This window comes from Cricetulus griseus, chromosome 4 (genome assembly GCF_003668045.3).
Source record: "Cricetulus griseus strain 17A/GY chromosome 4, alternate assembly CriGri-PICRH-1.0, whole genome shotgun sequence".
Taxonomy (NCBI): Eukaryota; Metazoa; Chordata; class Mammalia; order Rodentia; family Cricetidae; genus Cricetulus; species Cricetulus griseus.
Genome location: NC_048597.1, coordinates 167200451 through 167219688, shown reverse-complemented (window position 1 = coordinate 167219688; position 19238 = coordinate 167200451). Strand labels below are relative to the sequence as shown.

Here is a 19238-nt window from a genome sequence, read left to right as displayed (position 1 = left end):
GTCTCAAAAGAAAGGTGGAAGGTGTCTGCAGACTGATACAATGTGACCCTGCCTGTTAGAAAAAGAACTTTTTGCGATTTTGTAATAAGAAATGCAAAGTTTATCCTAATAGGGATATTTAAATTAGTTTTTTTTTTGAGACAGGGTTTCTCTGTAGCTTTGGAGGCTGTGCTGGAACTCGCCTGCCTCTGCCTCCTGAGTGCTGGGATTAAAGGCGTGCACCACCAATGCCCGGCTAAATTGGGTATTTTTAAGAATCCATTCTCATGTGAAACAGTGTATAAATGTATAAACTATAGTTCATAAAAAATTTTAATATAGTTGATTTAGAACTAGCTCCATGCCTAAGCATTTTATGTACATTAGCTCTTTTATCCCTCTCAGAAACCTATAATGTAGGCATGTTGTTATTCTTGTTTTATAAATGAAAAGTTAGAATTTAAAAAAAAAAAAAAAACACGTCTCCAATGTCACCTGAATAATAAAGGCAAAACTGGGATCTGAACTGGCCACCTAACCTCAGAGCCAACACACTTGAATGTCTCATAGCCTCCGGTAGATTTTTCAGAAGTTATTTATGATTCTAGAAATGTTCCAAATCGTTGTCTCTTTCTAATTTTCATGGTTTCATTGCAGCGCTCACTGTTTTTTATTTCTAGGTTTATGTTCCAGATGAAAATAATGCTGTTTTGGGAAGAAATACAAATAAACAAGTTTTTGAAGGATTGACAACTGGACTTCTCAGAGCTGGTGCTGTGGTTTTTAGCTGTCTGATTGCCAACCGACCAGATGGAAACAGCCGGCCAGCTACACCAAAAATACCAACACAGGAAATGAAAAACAAACCCTCACAAGGTGATGCTTTTAACAGTCGAGTTCAAGACCTCATCAGGTAAAATCGCTACATTTCTTTAAAAAAAATTTGCTTAAAAATATTAAAATAATTTGAACTTAGGACCATTAAGATGTCTGTAGTTCTTTCAGAACTGCCCATAAATCCTTGGTAGACGATATCCCATCATTTGTAGAAAGAAAGAAAAGCAATGAAGAGCTCAGCTGCCAATCTCAAATGTGCCAGAGTCCTACAGCTTCTCAATAGCAGCATTCCCTGCTCAGCAGTATCTGCACACTCCCCTCAGTCACATATGTAGTTCAGACTTAATGTAACAAGAGGCACCATTTATGGAGCACTTCTTGCAGGAAGATGTTTTAGTCTTTGCAGCCCTGCAAGTATACAGCTTCTAATTTAGACTAGATGAGGAAATTGTTCGGGGAGGTTAAGTGCTTTGGCCAAGATTATGTAATGAGTTAAAGGCAGGGAGGAGAGCCGAGACTGGGGCTCACATCTAGTTAGACTCTCACCATGTGTATTCTTTCCGCCACACAAGTGTGGCAGTTTCTGACCCTGCTCAGGGCCTGCCCTGCTTCCTTCAAAGATCTCCTTTGCTCCAGGGAAATTTACTCCTACTTTAGCATCTGAACTTTTTTCCCCTTGTGAATCTTGAAACAGGTAGAATGTTAAATTTCCCAGCAGGGTTCCATCTGGTGTTAATCAGTTACTGCTCCACCAGTCAGCAAGCCTTCTGTGCTCTGCACTGATGTTAAGATGCCAAATCCATGCAATTTGTTGCTCTCTGAAACTTATGGTAGGTTAATAGAGAAAGAAAATGCCCTCTTCTGCATTTGTTTCTTTCACAGTTCATAAATTCCCTCTGGCTTCTTGTACTGCTTTTTGGGAACAGTTTTTTCATTCAGTATCTTCCTTACTCTTGATTACTTCCTTCACTTACCCTTCCATCTGCCTGCCCTCTTTCCCAAGTCTATTTATTGCTGGAGAGCACCAGGCCCTTTGGGTTCACAACCATTTATCTTAGAGCACTTGACTTTTACCCTCCCTGCCCTTTCCCTCAGTTGCTTGATCCCATTCAATTTCTTCATGTCCTTTTGGTCATTGTAGGACTTAGCCATCCCTGATGATGAATGTCATTGTGTCCCAGCATTCTCCGTTAGGCTGTCTTGTGATGCAGCAGCCCCTGATTCCTTTCATCCACTTTAACCACGCGCCTTGACTGTGATGAGGCAGAAGGCCCAGCCCAATGCTCCGGTGCAATACAGTCCACCTTCTAGGATAAATATTTTTTCACGTGTATTACTACTTCAGTTGCCAAATCCTTCCTAAAGGAAGAAGGTATTGTGGGAGAAAAAGCAGCAGTGCTCTTCTGTCAAACCAGATAACTGGTGTGGCTTTAAAAGATGATTGGCAAGCACAGTCCTTGAGAGCAAACCCTGACATAGGTCTCACCTGGTACAGAACAGGCATAATGTATCTTTTACAGTCTTTAAATGTTCTATTATTTTTTGAAATATATCAATGTGCACAAAATAATATTGTAGATACTATGTTCTAACAGTTGGTAATGTTCTTCTCTATTAATCTCAGATTTGGGATTTTTTTTCTTATTGTAAACAAAACAAATGACACAGCTAGAACTACCTCTTCACTTTATCCCTTTTACTCTACCCCATTGCCCTCTTCTAAGACCTTCCTCATTGTATTGGAGCTGACATACATCATTTCTGCCTGCCCTATGTGTGTGTATCAGCATGTATGACTCTCATAAACAATGTATTCTACTTTAAATTTTTATGACTTCTTAATGTTTATGTAAATACTCTGATAGTATTTTGCCAATTATTAGTTCATGCAATTAAATTCAACATATTTTAATGTTGTTAATTTTACCTGTTCTGCAGTTCTGCTCTATGAATAAACCCATAATATTTATTTACCTGTTCCCATAGGAAAATAATTCCTCCTTTCACTATTCACTGAAAAATGGAGCCTTTATCTTCATAAATATGCTGTGTTTGTATGAGTTTCAAGGTCGTGTACTTACAGGAGGAATTTATGGATGATAAAATAAATGAATATTCATCTTTACCAGATAATACAACACTGTTCTCCATAGTAACTGCATAATTTTCCATTTCTATCATCAAAGACTAGTTCTCATTTCCCATATCCTTGCTGTTATAATTCTCATAGGAATCAAATAGTAAGTAACTATTGTCTTCTTTTATATTGTACTTTCATAAGTGATATGGAGCATTATTCATCACCATACTGTCAGAACTTGATTGTAGAAAACAAGCCACTGAGACAAATTTAAATTGAAAGGATTTAATATAGGAAATTAAGCACCTACAAATTTGTCTGTTCTGGGTCTACCGGAGCTCCCAAAACAATAAGGTAAAACTGTAGGGCTATTATATCTGTGGACATCAAGGACTACTGACTCTTTAAAAATTGAGAATTGTGCTAGACCAAGGGACTGAAGAGATTGTTCGGTGGGTAAGAGTGCTTGCTGTGAAACTAAGTTCAAATCCCCAGCATCTGTATAGAAGCTGAGTGTACCTTTACATGTCTGTGACACCAGATTTGAAGGGCAGAAACAGGTGGATCCTGGGTGCTCACTGGCCAGGCAGTGTGCTACAGGTTCAGTGAGAGACCCTGTCTCAAAACTAGGTGGGAAATACAGTGTTTAAATCACATTTATCTAATGGATCATGCACTGGAGAATGATAGAGTTTAAATCACATCTACATATGGATAGTGTACTGGACAGTAGACAGGTCTGAATTCCTAATATTCCATAGTTCTAGCAATTACTAAAAAGGAGTACGCTAAGAGAGGGAGAAAGAGAAGAAAAGAACAACCTTTAACCAATGTGAAACTATGGTTTAAGATGGCAGACCTGTTTGTTAGGAGACAGAGACAGGCAAAGCTACTCACTTGTTCTTTCTCCCATCCGCCTCTAACTGTGCTGGAGCTCAATAGCACAGACCTGTAATTCGAAGTCTCCATAGTAAAAGAGTAGTGAGTTGAAGGTGAGCCTAAGCTACACTGCAGAACCCAAGCTCCAAAAAAAAGAGAGGTGTCTCCAACTGTGTGTATTTATTTTCATTTACCTAGTCAGGTGTATTCCATGATGTTAGAAGATCTGTATGCTCTTTCAGATGTTGTGTCTTTGGATACAGTGCTCTTTTCTCATTCTTTGGGTTAAATACCCATCATTTTAGAGTTGTACTTTAATATTAGTATGCCATAGACATTTCTTACATTTACTGTTTGACTAGTCTATTTTGTTCCAGCTTTGAAAGGTGCTTTTTTCTTTAAATGTAGTAAAGATGGTGTTCCATTGTCATCTGACTTCCATCGTTTCTTACAAGAAATCAGCCTCTACTTATATCATTTTTCCACTGTAAATGAATCCTTTTTTGTCAGCTTCTCTCAAGACTTTGTCTTTGCCTTTCTGCAGTTAACAGTCTGTTTAAATGTAGATCCTTTCTGTTTGTCCTGCCCAGGGTTAGTTGAACTCCTTGAAGCTATATAAATTGGTGTTTTTCTGCATAAATAGAAATTTATCCAAAAAGAACCTCTACAAAGAAAATTTCAACAATAGATGACTTTATATGTAAATTCTGTGAAACATTTCAGAGAAAAAAATGCTGCCAGTCACACAGATCATCCAAGAAGAGGAGCAAATACTTACTGCTTTGCTTTATGATAGCAATAGAAACACCAATAATCAAGTCTGACAAAAAATATCCCCACAAAACTCCCACATCAGTATCCTTTATGATGACCCCAGTGTAGAAAATCCCTGACAAATGTTAGCAGTGAAATCCAGCAGCATATTACAGGATAACCACATGTGCTTTATTCTAGAAGTGGAACACAGTTTTAATATTTTAACCCATATTAATTGATTGCCAAGGATAATAGAAGGTCAAAGCTTATACCTTTCTGTCAGGCCAAAATAATAGCCTGCTAAAGTTTCACGGATAACAGCAAAAGATAGAAAACTCCCTAGGTTAGAGAAAGAGAATTTTGTTGTTCTCAGAGTTTGGTTTGTTTTTGCCCAAGTTCCATAGGAACTACAGAGGGGCAAACACAGATGTGAAGTGAGTTTATGTCACAGCTGAGGAAACTCCCCAAACTGAGGCCATCCCAGTTCATTGTTGTGGGCTGAGACAGATCTGCTGAACACTTGCCTGGAAGGGAACATAGTCTTTGTTATACTTGACATCAAACAAACCTGTCCTTTGTTCTGAAGAAAGACACCATCTCTATCTTGCTGTACAGTCCATGAGAGAATAGAGCATAGCACAAGGCCTTGGATTCAGTTTAATACTGAAGGGAGAAAAAAGTCCAGAATTAAAACTGTGAATTCATTCTCTCACAAGATATGCAGAAATCTCATGCATGTGGAAAACAAATTCCTGGTGATATCCTCCCTGATCACCTCAGTAGCTATATATATTTTACAGGATATAAGGTGTTCACATTGTTTGAATGGCCATATTACCCCAAGTGATCTATAAATTTAGGGAAATCCTCATCAAAATACTAATGGTATTCTTCACAGATCTTGAAAAGCAATCCTAAAATTCAAAAGGAACCACAAAAGACCCCAAATAGACAAAGCTCTCCTGAAAAAAAGAGGAAACTGGAGGCATCGTGACACCTGATTTCAAGACATACTCAGGAGCACATTAGCAAAAACAGCATGCTGCCAGCACAAAACCTGTAGACTAGTGGAAGGACCCACAAGTAAATCCATATATCTTCACGCTAACTCTTCAACAAAGGTATCAAAAATAGGCACTGGAGAAAGGACAGCACCTTTAATTAAATGGTGCTGGCAATACTGAAGAGCTACAACAGAAACTGGAAAGAAATCCCTCTTTTCTTACACAACATAAAAACCAACTTAAATTGGATCAGAGACCTTAGCTAGTGCCTGAAACTCTGAAAGTGCTAGAGGAATATAGAGGGAAATGCCAAAGCATGGTGCAGGCAACAGTTTCCTCATTAGTGTTCCAAACACAGGAAACTGCAAGTGAAGAAACAGTCAACACAATGAGGAGATAAACTAAATTAAAGTATCTTTGCCAGTTAATCATCTGATTACAGATTAATATCCAAAGTACACAGAGAACCCAAATAACTTAGTGTTAGGAAAGTAACCCTATTTAAAAACAGGTAAGTTGTCGGAATAGGCACTTTCAAAAGAAGAAACTGTGTGTGTGTGTGTGTGTGAGAGAGAGAGAGAGAGAGAGAGAGAGAGAGAGAGAGAGAGAGAGAGAGAGAGAGAGAGAGAGAGAGAGAGGGTACATTTTTATGTGGATGTGTATACATGTGAACGTGGAGGTCAAAATCAACATTGGAAGTCTTGCTCGGTTACTCTCCATCATATTTTTGAAACTGACTCTCATTGATTTCAGTCCACATTGATGTGGCTAGGCTTTGTGGCAGTGGACTCCAGGAATCTACGTGTCTCTGTCCTCCTTCCTTCCCAGTGCTGGGGTTATAAACACCCAGCCTTCATATGGCTGCTAGGTATCCAAACTCCGTTCTTCATGCTCGTACAGCTGGCACTTTACTGACTGAGCCATCTCCCCAGCCCCGTTACTCCTACAACTTTGTTTCAGCATTATACTGAGAGTTCTCAATAGCTTAATGAAGTTAAGGGGTAAACAAGTGACATCGAGTTTATAAAGGAAAGAATAGCTGTTGCTTATAATAGCATATGTATAAAACATGTAATCTACCAAGAAAGTAAAAACTACAACTAAATAAGTAAAATTTTGAAGACTTGGAGGATAAACATACAACTTAAGTAAAACTCAGTGTTATGTAGACGTTTTGAAACTATGTTCAGTTTTAAACTGCTTTATGCTTTTGATACTATTATAAATTGAATTTGTTATTTTACAAAAAAGTTACATATAGCAACAAATCATTAGGAATTATAATTTTAAAAATAATACAATTTATGAAAGCATCTGAAAATATCAAATACCTCCAATTAAATATCAAAAGACAAATATAAAGCCTCTACAAAGCATTGCTAAGAAAATTTAAAAGACCTAATATCTGTGGGTCTGAAGATTCGGTATTATGAAAATACCATTTCAACTAGGGTGTTGACTAGGACTGAAACAATTAAAAGAAATTTACAAGTTGCTTCTGACATTTATATGGAAATGCCAAAACAATTTGCTAGATTTTTAGGCTTATTCTAGAAAATATTTTGTTTGAGAATTTCACACATGAAGAAAATGTGCTTTGATAAATCCATCCCTAATTCTTTCCCTCAAAATTCCTTTGTCTCTCTACCATCACCTTCCCTCCAACTTCATGTGGTTGGTTGGTTAGTTGGTTGGCTTTTAAATCCACTAAATCCATTTAGTGCTACAGTATATAAGACATACAGGGTGTAAAAGCCTGGGTAGCCCTCAGCAGCCTCGTCCCTGAAGAAAACTGACATTCATCTCTCAGCAGCCATCAGTTGCCAATAACCCCTCTTCTATGGGTGAGACTGAATAAGCCTTTTTCTCGTCCATGTTGGGATTTTGGCTGTCTTGATTTCATGTAGGTGTTATGGGTGCTGTCACAGCTGCTGTGAGTTTGTGTGTGCAATGTGACACTAATGTCTAGCAAACATTGTTCAGCTGCAGATGCCCCCCCCCCCTGCAGTGATCCCTGAGCCTTGCAGGAGGAGAAAGGGTTATACAGGTGTTCCATCTGGAACATCACTCCATGGTCTCTTAGTCTGCACATGGACTAATTGTGGGTTCCTATATTAATCACCATTTTAGCAAAAAGAATCTTCTCTGATGAGGGCTAATAAATGCATTAATCTATTGGTATACAAATAAGAATTTAGCCAGACTGTGGTGGTGCTCACCTTTAATCCCAACACTAAGGAGGCAGAGGCAGGCAACTCTCTGTGAGTTCCAGTCCAGCCTGGTCTATAGAGTGGGTTCCAGGACAGCCAGGGCAACACAGAGAAACCCTGTCTCAAAAAAAAAAAAAAAAAAAAAAACCTGAGGGGCCATTTTTTACTATGTCCATTCAGCAGAATAATAGTATTGTTTTATTTAACCCTGGGGTTATAACCTCACCAGCTCCAGGGGCTTGGGGCCCAGTAAATGTTGCCAGGCATGAGTTCTGTGTTTTAGAGAAGGCTTTAAATGGGGAAAGTAGTTGGTTACTCCCCAAACATTCACACACTGTTGTACCAGTTGGCATATATTGGGAGGCCAGTTGTAACCATAGCTCATGGGGTTTACAGCTGGGTAAGAGTGTTGATTGCTTTTCTCTCTCGGTAGCGTAGAACCTTCCAGTACTATAAAAGCTAGTCACTAGGAATGAAGCTTCTCGATCCGTACTGGCTTGATTTCTCCAAGTCCTGTGACTATGGCTCCTGTATGTGGTGGTAGTACAGATTTCTTTTTTCTTGTCTACAGTCCAGTCTAGTATCACACATTGAATTGACTTGCTAGATCTCTTTTGTGTTCTTTAATTTGAAATTGTTTTCATTCTTAGTCTCTGTAATGATACTGACAGTTTTCAGTAGAAATGGAAAACTATTTTGTGGAACATTCCTAGTTTGCCCTTGTGATTCAAACTAAGGTTATGCATCTTTTTATTTTTACAGGTAAGAGTTTTAATGTTTATGTTCTTAATGGTGTTTTTTGTTGTTGTTGTTATTGTTGTTTTAATGGAGAACCTACAGTCAGCATTAGAAGTTTAAAGTATTAACAATAGTATTTGAGTACCAAGCCCATGTGGGAGGTCCTGGGTAAGCTCAGTGGACCACAAAACAAAACACATAGTAGTGGGAGGGGGGGTTATTGAAAGAAGAGGTTAAGAAATTGTGAGGTGGTCAGTGAGACCAGAATACGCTCACTCTCTCTCTCTCTCTCTCTCTCTCTCTCTCTCTCTCTCTCTCTCTCTCTCTGTGTGTGTGTGTGTGTGTGTGTGTGTGTGTGTGTGTGTGTGTGTGTGTAAAATTGTCAAATAAATTTTTGTAAGTGTATCTAGGAAGCATCATTTGTCTTCTAAACCCCTATGTTGTGGTTAATTTGGTTCCCTCATCCTTAAAAAAAGTAATACTTGTTAGGACTGTAGCCAGATGGATGTGATGCACACCTTTAATCCTAGCACTTGGGAGACAGAGGCAGGTAAATTTCTATGCGTTCAAGGCCAGCCTGGTCTACAGAGCAAGTTCCAGGGCAGCCAAAGCAACAAAGAGAAACCCTGTCTTGGAGGAGGAAAAGAAGACTATAGAGCTCATTACAAAATTTTTCAACTATTGTCAGATTCTTTAGACCAGGAAGAATGATCGTAGAATAGTTGATTATTTAAGTTGCTTTATTCAAACCTATGTTCTGTCTGCATATTGAGGGATACAAGCCTGGATGTGGTAAGATTTATTGTGGAAGATAAAGACATTGCCACCTGTGCAGATTGAGACATCCTGTTCTCTCTCACCAGCTACGTGGTGAACATGGGTCTGATTGACAGACTGCATGGCTGCTTCCTCTCGGTGCAAGGCCCAGTGGATGAGAATCCCAAAATGGCCACATTTTTGCAGCATGCCGCAGGATTCTTACGTGGGATGTGCTCACTGTGCTTTGCTGTCACTGGAAGGTAAGACTCCCATGTTGGAGCATCTCTCTTTGGCCTGTCTTTGTTTTTCACTGTTGTGTGGCACTCACTCAGCTCCTCCCCTATCTTTCCTGGTCATTGGTTTTCTACATTGAGACATGGATTGCATTTTCTGAAGATGGGATACATACTTCTGCCAGAGTCTGTTTTTTTTCTGATGTCATGAACATGAACTTGACTGTCTAAAGACCTGAATCATCCATTTCCTCTTCTGCTGAGATCCAGAGGTACCGAGTGCTTCTCTGGCAGTCAGTGACAAAACATTTACCAAGCCAAACCAGGCCATGAGCCGCAAACAGCTCAGCCTCACCTTGGTCTTGCCTCCACCTCCTTTCAGGTCATGTAGACTTTATTTTCTCTACTTTTCCTTTTAACAAAGTGTCGAAGCAAAGGAGTCATCCAACAACAGTAGTTCCCTAAAGGCACTTACAACTCATGGATATGGTTAAAGCAAATGTGGGCTTGAGCACCACCCCAAACAGTGTCCTCAGAAACAGTCATTCTCAGGCCAACAGGATGGCTCAGTGGTTAAAACCTACACAAGCCTGATGGCCTGACTCTGATCCCCAGAACTCGGGGCTGACGGAGAGAGCAGACTCGTAAAACTTGTCCTCTGACTTCCGCATATGCACTGTTTTCATGCACGTGCCTGTTATGCACACACACATAAAATTAATAAATTAAAAAGTAACAGTTCTATGGAAAGGACAGGGAATCTCCTGAGTGGTTTCTCTCTCTGAGGGAAAGTCATTCACAGTAGTGACTTGGTGTTTTGATCAGAAAAGGATATATCCTTGAAGCATTGCAAAGATATTCAATAGTTTGCTTAATATTAAATTCTTATCAGCACTTATTTGGTATTTTGAGTTTTCTTCCATTGCATATAAAGGCTTGTTATAAAGAAAACAAGTAATTTGAAGCTTATAAAATCTAGCTTCTTAAAGAAATCTGTCCCATCTATATCCGTGGTACACAGAATGCAAGTGTCGTGTGCACAGTGTTTTATGAGAAAGGCATTTCTTCTAAAGTGAACATTGGTTTAGTCCATTACAAATAGGATCCCTAAACCTACCTAATCTTCCTTACTCTGACACAGTCTCTCACTTCTGTGACATTCATAGGAAGATTAAAACTGTCTGAGACTTCAGGGGAGCAAAGATAACCTGTGTTCAGTGTCTCAAGTAGTTACTTTCTATCCAGGAATGTAGACAAAGTCTGCCTTTCTGAGAATAGAATTAGGAAATAGTTACTACAACATTAGGGAAAGTCTGGGGGCAGGAACAGCTCTGTCTGGGCATTGATGCCAGTTTACAGCCACTACTCTGCCCACTTGGTTCCTACCTGGTGTTCTCTCAGGCACTAAACCCCCTCGAGTCCTGGCTCTTTGTCTGTATTGCACAGTATTCTTAGCTTGCCAGCATTTTCGTCTATGCCACCTGTGCTCATTTTGAATTTAAATGGCCATCACCAAGGTAAGATTTTGTATATGTGATTGGTGTGTAGTTTGTGGTCTTTACCTTGTGCTTAACACAAATTCAGTCATCTGAGGTCTGTGGTACTTGAAAACAATCTAAAGGTCACCCATCGTCTCATTTCAATAGGGAAACCTAACTTGGATTAGGACTCAAGGTTTTTGCCTTGGTGCTTCCAGCTCTGCACTTGATGTAATATTATTCAGAAGGTTAACCCGTATTTGTTTGGAAATTTTCTCATTAGTATATATGGAAAACAGGGTTCTCTTCTTTCTTTCATGTACCATCATGATCTTACCCAGTGGCACTCCCCGAACATCTGCTGTATGCCAGGATTAGGTCCTAACAACACTACTGACTTTGGGGATCCCAGAGTCTGGTGTGCGATTAGACATACAAACAAATAGCAACCATAAAAGAGAGTGTACAGAGAAGGAAGGAAAACACCTCAAGAGAAGGTTAAGAAACACTTCAATAGGCAGAAGTCTAGTGTTTTTGTTGAGACTGGGTCTCAAACTCACAGGGATTTGCCTGTCTCTGCCTCCCCAGTGCCAAGACTAAAGATGGGCTGGAGAGATGGCTCATAGGTTAAGAACACTGACTGCTCTTCCAAAGGTCCTGAGTTCAATTCCCAGCAACCACATGGTGGCTCACAACCATCTGTTATGAGATCTGGTGCTCTCTTCTGATGTGCAGATATACATGGAAGCAGAAAGTTGTATACTAAATAAATAAATAAATAAATGAAACTCAGTTGTCTTTGCCTCCATTTAAAAAAAAAAAAAAAAGATGTACCTCACCTCACCCTGTTAGTAGGCTGAATCTTAAAGTATGTTGGACAAGTAAAAGGAAAATGCAGTGCAGTATATGGTGAAGCAGACAGTATTTCTGCCTTTAGCCCATCTGACAGTCCTGTTTCTCCACCTGAGGATGTTCTCCGCCAGAGATCAGGGGAACTAACACCTGCAGGAGTGACCCTCGAACAGGAAACTAATGGATGATACTCAGCTTTCCTGTCCTCAGCGGAACAGTTCTGAGATAAGTTCACCACTGTCTCACAGGGCTCGCAGCAATAGCCTATTCATTACTAATTCCTTACTCAGCTTTCTCACCTGCCCTATTTTCTTACATTCACATCCATGTCCTTGTTTAAAGACCTGCTTTAGGGTCAGCCCAAGCCAAATTGCATGGATGTTTAAAACTATGTAGTGTTTTGTGTTCAGTTGAATGTCCCTGTGACAATGGAGAGTAAGAAGCCATTAACTGAGCTCCTTAAATGTTAATTCTTATGAGGCTCAAAGGGAAACGGGCCTACTTCCCCTGAATTGTTTGGGCAAGATCAAATTTCTGTTCCAGAATGAGCACTCCTGCAAATTGTAGAGATGGCTGCAGCCAAGCAAGGATGAGCAAAGAGACTTTTTCATGGTCTTCGTGAAAAATATTGAGTGCCTCTAGGTCCAGTAAAAATAGAGATGAACAAATATATTAAGTGGAGGCAGAATAAATAAAATATCAAAGGGCTTCATGATGTGAGAGATGAGGGAAAGAATATAGATGAACCCCCCAAGCTTCTAACTTGCAATTTTTGAGCAATAAATGTTACAGTTTTCCAAATTAGGGACTTATTTCCAAATTAGCAGGACTTATTGCAAAAGCAGATTATTCTGGAAGTAAAATAGTTCCAGGTGGTTCTGTGATATGGTTTACCTAGGAAATTCTAGTAGCATTTATGTAAGTCACTACTCTCAAAGTGGGAAAAATAATCCCTAACTGCTCTTGTCTTCCTTCAGTCTTCTACCACTTTCTGAGCAGGGACTATTCCAACACTCAGGTGTGCTCACATCTAATGTTTACAGGTCATTTGTGCTGTTTCCCAGTCTTCTTAGAAAGTGTATTTCTAAACCATGAACTACAGTGACCCATTCATGCATTTTGTTACATGCATTAGAATTTCTGTGCTCCCTCACAGCCCTGTCGAAGAAGTAGGACCTGTGGTTTTGCTTCATTGTAATAATTCACATAATGCCTATTTTGGCTACCAGAAACCAGCTAGAGCCAGAATGTCAAGGAAAGCTTGTCCTTAAAGCCCTTTTTGTGAGTAGCCGGAATAAAAGACAAAGAGGAGCCACAAAGGCCTTTAAAAATTGCCTCTTGAGCTGGCAGAGCCTGAGATAATTAAGCAGACTAATTGATAGCACAGGCTTTGAGTAAACACACTGCAGTCTGCCAGCAGCCTGGCCTTTGTGATGGAGATTGAGCAGGTCCACTTGTGGGCTCCTCTCCTATTGTGCCCTTAATCTTCTAATTTTACCTAGGTGTTCTGAAAGACAGTTTGGGTGTCAGAATTTGTACTGTTAATCTGTGCTTCAGTTTGGGAAAGAGTAGGCCCACGGTTTCTATATCAGGCTTGGTTTTGAATAATGAACATGAATTTATTTATTTATTTATTTATTTATTTAGCAAAAAGTGAAAATGTGATAAGAGAATTGGTTTAGTTTAGGATTACTACAGAATTTTAAAATGAAAATTGTTCACAAACTATAATTCTTACTAAAACAAAACTGAACCATTATAATAGGATTTTCAGAAATGTTTATTTTTGGCCTTTATTGCTATCAGTTTTCCATTCTTGGTCCTACAGGAAATAAAAAGAAAAGGATATTTTCAGGTCTCAGAGTGGCTCTGCCTCCTTTAAGGTGTGGACTCCTCAGTAGAACTAAGAGTGTCAGAAAAAAAACTCTCTCTCTCTCTCTCTCTCTCTCTCTCTCTCTCTCTCTCTCTCTCTGTGTGTGTGTGTGTGTGTGTGTGTGTGTGTGTGTGTGTGTGTGTGTGTGTGTGTGTGTGTGTGTACCACTAATTTTTCTCTTACTCTCTGTCCTGCTCTGTTCTTCCATTTCTCTCTCTCCCCCTCTCACTCTCCTGCCCTGTAATAAACTTTATGTTTAATGAAAAAAAAAAAAAAAAGAGTGTTTGTCAGTCAGCTCAGGTTCTTGCTCTGCAGTGATTTACTGTCTTCATAACTGTGCCTACAGTTATGCACTAGAGGCAACAGAGGACTAAGAAGCAGTGAATAGATAGTAACAAACAACCCTTACAAACTTTTCACCTCTGAGGGGAGAGAAGACATGACTGATAATGATTGTCTAGAGAAGTCGTCTGAATTTAAAAATCATTTTATAAGAAGGAATTTTGTTGTTACAGTATATATGTTTTCCATTTTCATATCCAAACTACACTAACAAAATATGTTGTAACCAAAGTCTGGAAGCCTATGTCATAAAAAGACCAGAATGATTTATAATTTAGCCCATTAATTATGTAGATATAAATGAGTACTTCTCAAGTGTTTAAGGATGCTTACAAACCATTTGTTCAAACAAAGGTAAACTTTTAATTCTGTCTCCATACCTATCCATTCATTCATTGAACAAATATTTATGTAGCACTTGCTCCATGCCAGGTCCTATGCTAGACTTGGGAGAAAGCAGCAATGACTCAGGACTCCTCTTATGTCCTCAAAGACCTAGTAAGTTAGGAAGAAAAAGAAGATACATATGTAAATATCCATGTTAAATAAAAGATGGTGAGAAAGAAGTTAGAATGAAATACATCCAAGCTCTTAGCAGGCTGTTTGGCACATATAAATGCTTACTGAATATTGGCCACTATCATCATCATCATCATCAGCAGCAGCAGCAGCAGCAGCGTTCAGAAGAGGGAGAGGTCACTTAGTTTATAAGGACTAGATATTTTCTGGAGTACCTAAAAATTAGTCCAAGACCAAAAAAAAAATGGAAATAATAAGACCATGTAGAATTGAGATAAATATAAACAAAAAATGCATAAGCAAAGACATAAAAGCAGAAAAACATGAATAACAAATACAGTACTTGAGCTGAACTTTGACATGATTGGTGGTGATTGTAATGCCTCCCAGATGATGACGAGGTTAAAATGTAAAAATATAAATTATTTTCTGAAATGTTGTGGGGACAATAGTGTCATTAATAGCCTTTGAGCAGAAACATGGCCTGCTAAAAAAACAAATTTTGAAGTATTAACAAGTACCATATGAACGATGTATTAGAGAGAAAGAAGAAAGTAGGTGTGGCCATTAGTAGTATCTAAATCAAAAGACAAGAGGGAAGAAGAGAGAGAGAGAGAGAGAAAGAGAGAGAGAGACAGTGGTTTTACCAGCCTCTGAGGCATCCAGCTCCAGACTTACCATCATTGATCATTTCTCTGCATACCCCCAGGTAATCTATTGCCATATTCTATTGATTGGAAATAACCTTAAAATCACCCAATCCTGCAATAGTAATTGAATCTTTTTTAATGGCCTTGCCATTTTCTATTTGGATATATCTAATGGCACAGGATTCATTACTTACTACGGGGCCATTTCTACCACTGATGGGTTTCTGAGGCTTACAGTGTCCCCTCACACCAGGCTGCTGCCTATGCTAGTCCTGCTTGTTCTTTGCTGACATATAGACTGAGTTGGTTGTGCTTGTCTCCCTAAATGTCTGTGACTTCACATTTCCTTTTGATTTTCTTCTCCCTATTTCAGTTCATTAGTATAGTAGTTATACAGCCCAAAGTTGATTAGCTTAAGGCACTCTAGTCTCACAGATTTTATAGGTCAGGAAATTCTCTCAAGGTACAGAGAATAAGTTATGTTCATTGTAAAATGCCAAGACCCTCCAGAGACTTGAAAACTAGAGGTCATCTGAGTTCTTACTCACCTGTCTGTCAGAGAAGGCTTCCCTGGGGTAATGAAATTGTATCTTTGAAAGAGCCAACCATGAAAAAGATCTAAGGGAAGAATATTCTAGTTGAAAAGAATGGCAAAGTCCTGCCTGATTTGCTGTATTCAGAAACAAAACTATTGGGTGCTGTTTTCATGAGCAAGAAAGTGATAGGAGATGAAGTTAGGGCCAGGAGATGAGGAGAGACACACATTAGAAATTTGAGTTTTGCCAGATGTGGTGGCACACACCTTTAGTCCCAGCACTTAGGATGCAGAGGCAGGCAGATCCCTATGAGTTTGAGGCCAGTGTAGTCTATAGAGTAAGTTCCAGGATAGCCAGGGCTACACAGAGAAACCCTAACCCAAAAAACAAACAAAACAAGAAAAGAAAAGAAAAACTGGAAATTTGAATTTTATTCTAAGCTTGATAGAAATTTGGAAGGTCAAAGCCCAAACTAGGACCCTTTGCTGTTTTCAGTACAAAACTTGAAACTAGGGAGGCTCAAGTGTCTCAGATGAGAGGCATTGTTGTACAACATCCCTGTTGTGCACTTCCAAGATCTGGGGCTGGTCCCAATCAGTCACTCTGAGCTGCCTTCTCTGCCTGGAGGCATCTCCTTCCCCTCCAGTCACCTCATTTTCCCAGGACTATGCTGGGCCTGTTGTTCTTCACTCCTTCACTTCCTGGTCTTAGCCAGAGCCCACTACCACATGAAGAAGCTCAAATCCCCCATGCAAGGACTCTACACCCAAAAAGTCCAAAGCTGGCATCTGGCATTAAACATAGACGTGTGCGTTCAAAAGATGTGAATATACTGGGCTGTGGGCCCTGAAGAGGTCTAAGTGTGCTATGCAAGCTGTAAAAGTTCAGGAAGCACCCTCTCTACCCAGCAGCTCCTGAGGGAACACAAATTGTACAGCACTTTGACTTTAGCATGACCCCCAGGACTATAAAATACTACATTTATATTGTTTGCAACTACTAGGTTGTGACAGTTTGTTCTACCAGCAATAGGAAGCTGATAGACCCACCATTACCGGACTGCAGCCTCCTCTTGTTTAGGGGCTAGTCTTCCTTGCCTTTTAGTTCTCAGTGTTCATTTACTGGACCAGAGGCACTTTGGCCTTTGAGCAGAGTACCCAAGAGAACATTTGATTTGTGCTCACACAAAGCCTGGTAAATGATGATGTCATTAGATGAGTATTGGCTTTCTTGGAATATGCCAAGATCTAAGAGCCAAAAGCTGGAATTCTGCTGAAAAATAATTCACTTCCTCTTGTGCAGTGAAGTTCTCATCTATCACCAGGGCAGACACAAACTTAATCCACTCCGCACCAACACTGTGTAGACTGTTAAGTGTGGTCTTATGGTTTCAGGGCTGAAATGGAACTTTCACAAGATGCCTCAGAGATTCTGAAAGTAAAGGATGAATGAAGCAAAATCCCAGAAGCTCTGAGAATAGTCTAGATGGTCATCAGCCCTATGGGAAAGAAGCATGGATGCTGTAAGCCAGGAAGATGAACACAGACGACCTAGGAATGAATGGGAGGCAAGGAGTTTCAGAGTCTAGAACTGAACCCTCTCACACTGCTGTTGCAGGCTAGTTGAGGACATTTATGTAATGGATGGCCTATGATTCATGTCCATGCAAACTGCTGCTTTTTTTTTTTTGCCTAATTATACACTCCTATAAAATACTATTGGACCTGGTACAGTGGGGCATGCCTTTAATCCCACCACCCAGGAGGGAGACAGAAAGGAAGGTGGGTCTCTGTGAGTTCCAGGCCAGCCTTGTCTACAAAGTTCCAGGACACTCAGGGCTATTAAACAGAGAAACCTTGTCTTGAGAAAAACAAAACAAAACAAAAAAAGCAGTGTTGAATTTCAGGTGCTATATACTCTATGCAGTAATGATAGCCCAGTTATACTTATTCTCATTCAAATCTGGTTTTAGAGAATACAAATAAGTATTCACTGAAATCTCTAGTCCTGGAGTCTAGATAAAAATATCTTAAAATCTGGTAAAAATTGAAGAGTTTTTAAATTTTAAAGTGTGCTATATTAAACTTCACGTCTGATTTTTAGTATCTTTTGTGTATTTTAAAAACATTTTTATTAATTTTTGAGAATTGCATATAATGCATTTTATTATATTCACTCCTACTCCAAATCTCAACCCCTCCCTGATCCATCCCCACTCTCCTGTCACACACACCCCCAACTTTGTGTCTGGTTTTTCTTAATAACATGCTGTATTTTTAAAGGAAAACTTTATAATACTTGCATGATATGCATAAAGCCTTTTACTATAAACATGTAGGATTAAAGAGATTATAACTCAGAGTTAAGACTCAACAGGAGCCAAGAGCCTGCTGATGTACTAATGGTCAGTGTTTCAGGCTAAATCAGAATTAAACACTGAACCAGAGAGATTGCTTAGCAGGTAAAGGGACTTGCTTCCAAGCCTGACAACCTGAGCCTGATGCCTGGGACCCACATGGTAGAAGAAAAGCAACTCCCACACGTTATCCTCTGATCTCCACATGTATGTGTGCACATGCACTCACAAATAAATTGTTTGATTGATTAACTGATTGATTGATTATGAAAGTAAATATTTTCCAATGTCCCTGCATTGGTCCATGGAAGCCAAGAACTACACAAGCCCTCACAGCCTTTTTATATTCCATGAGCTCACTTTAAGAGAAATATACTTTTCCTGAAAGCAATATTATTTGTATTTTTTGAACTGTTTCCACATCTTGATCCCCGAATGCTATAAAAGATCTATATATGATGATACAAAACCGCATTATATTTAACAGTATTCAGTTAATTGCAAATTCTGACTAAAGAAAAGGTGGAGAGAGACAGTAAATTTCGAAGTTCTATGTGGATGTTTTGGTCCTTGAGCAGAGCATAAGTAATAAGGCCTGCGTCATGCCCCTGCCTCTGCTACTTAGGAAGCTCACATGATCTGCTTTAGGTTGTAGTTGTTACACAGTGCATGCCATGTATGAGGATAGTACCAGCTCTACCAACTGAGAAGACCCTGCTATATATATGAGGTAATAGTATTCCATGGGAAGAATACAAGAATTACAAGGAGATCTGTTGTGTTCTGTGGTTATGTTCTGAGCAATATCAGAAACAGAATATATCTGAGACGTAAATGCTGACTAAGGTTATCGATAAAACTCCAATGCAACTAACAAAACAAATTGAACGATTCCTTTAGTACTGGAAACTCACCAGCCAGTCCTTACTTAATTAGTGATATCTTCTGAATGTTTCAGGCAAGGTAATGAGATAAGCAAAGATCTTTAGTGCCTCTCTCCCTCCTACATTCCAGCTTGAAGGGAAGACAAATGACCGAGGAAAACCTGTTAATGTTGAGAACTTGAGAAGGGTGTCATTGCATGGTTGTAGAGTCGCATCATGGGCACTTCTGCCGAGGGCTGTACAGGTTATACAGTATTAAAGAAAGACACTGAA

The 19238-nt window shown here is 39.4% G+C and overlaps 1 protein-coding gene across 6 annotated transcripts in view; it reads left to right on the top strand.

Moving 5' to 3' along the window:
* Positions 1–19238, top strand: part of Scaper (S-phase cyclin A associated protein in the ER) — a 323341-nt gene that overhangs the window by 268141 nt on the left and 35962 nt on the right. For all 6 annotated transcript variants that reach the window (XM_027415034.2, XM_027415035.2, XM_027415032.2 and 3 more), the window contains 2 exons: positions 660–892; positions 9347–9502. In XM_027415034.2, the coding sequence (XP_027270835.1) occupies positions 660–892; positions 9347–9502 (389 nt within the window). The remainder of the gene's footprint in view (positions 1–659; positions 893–9346; positions 9503–19238) is intronic.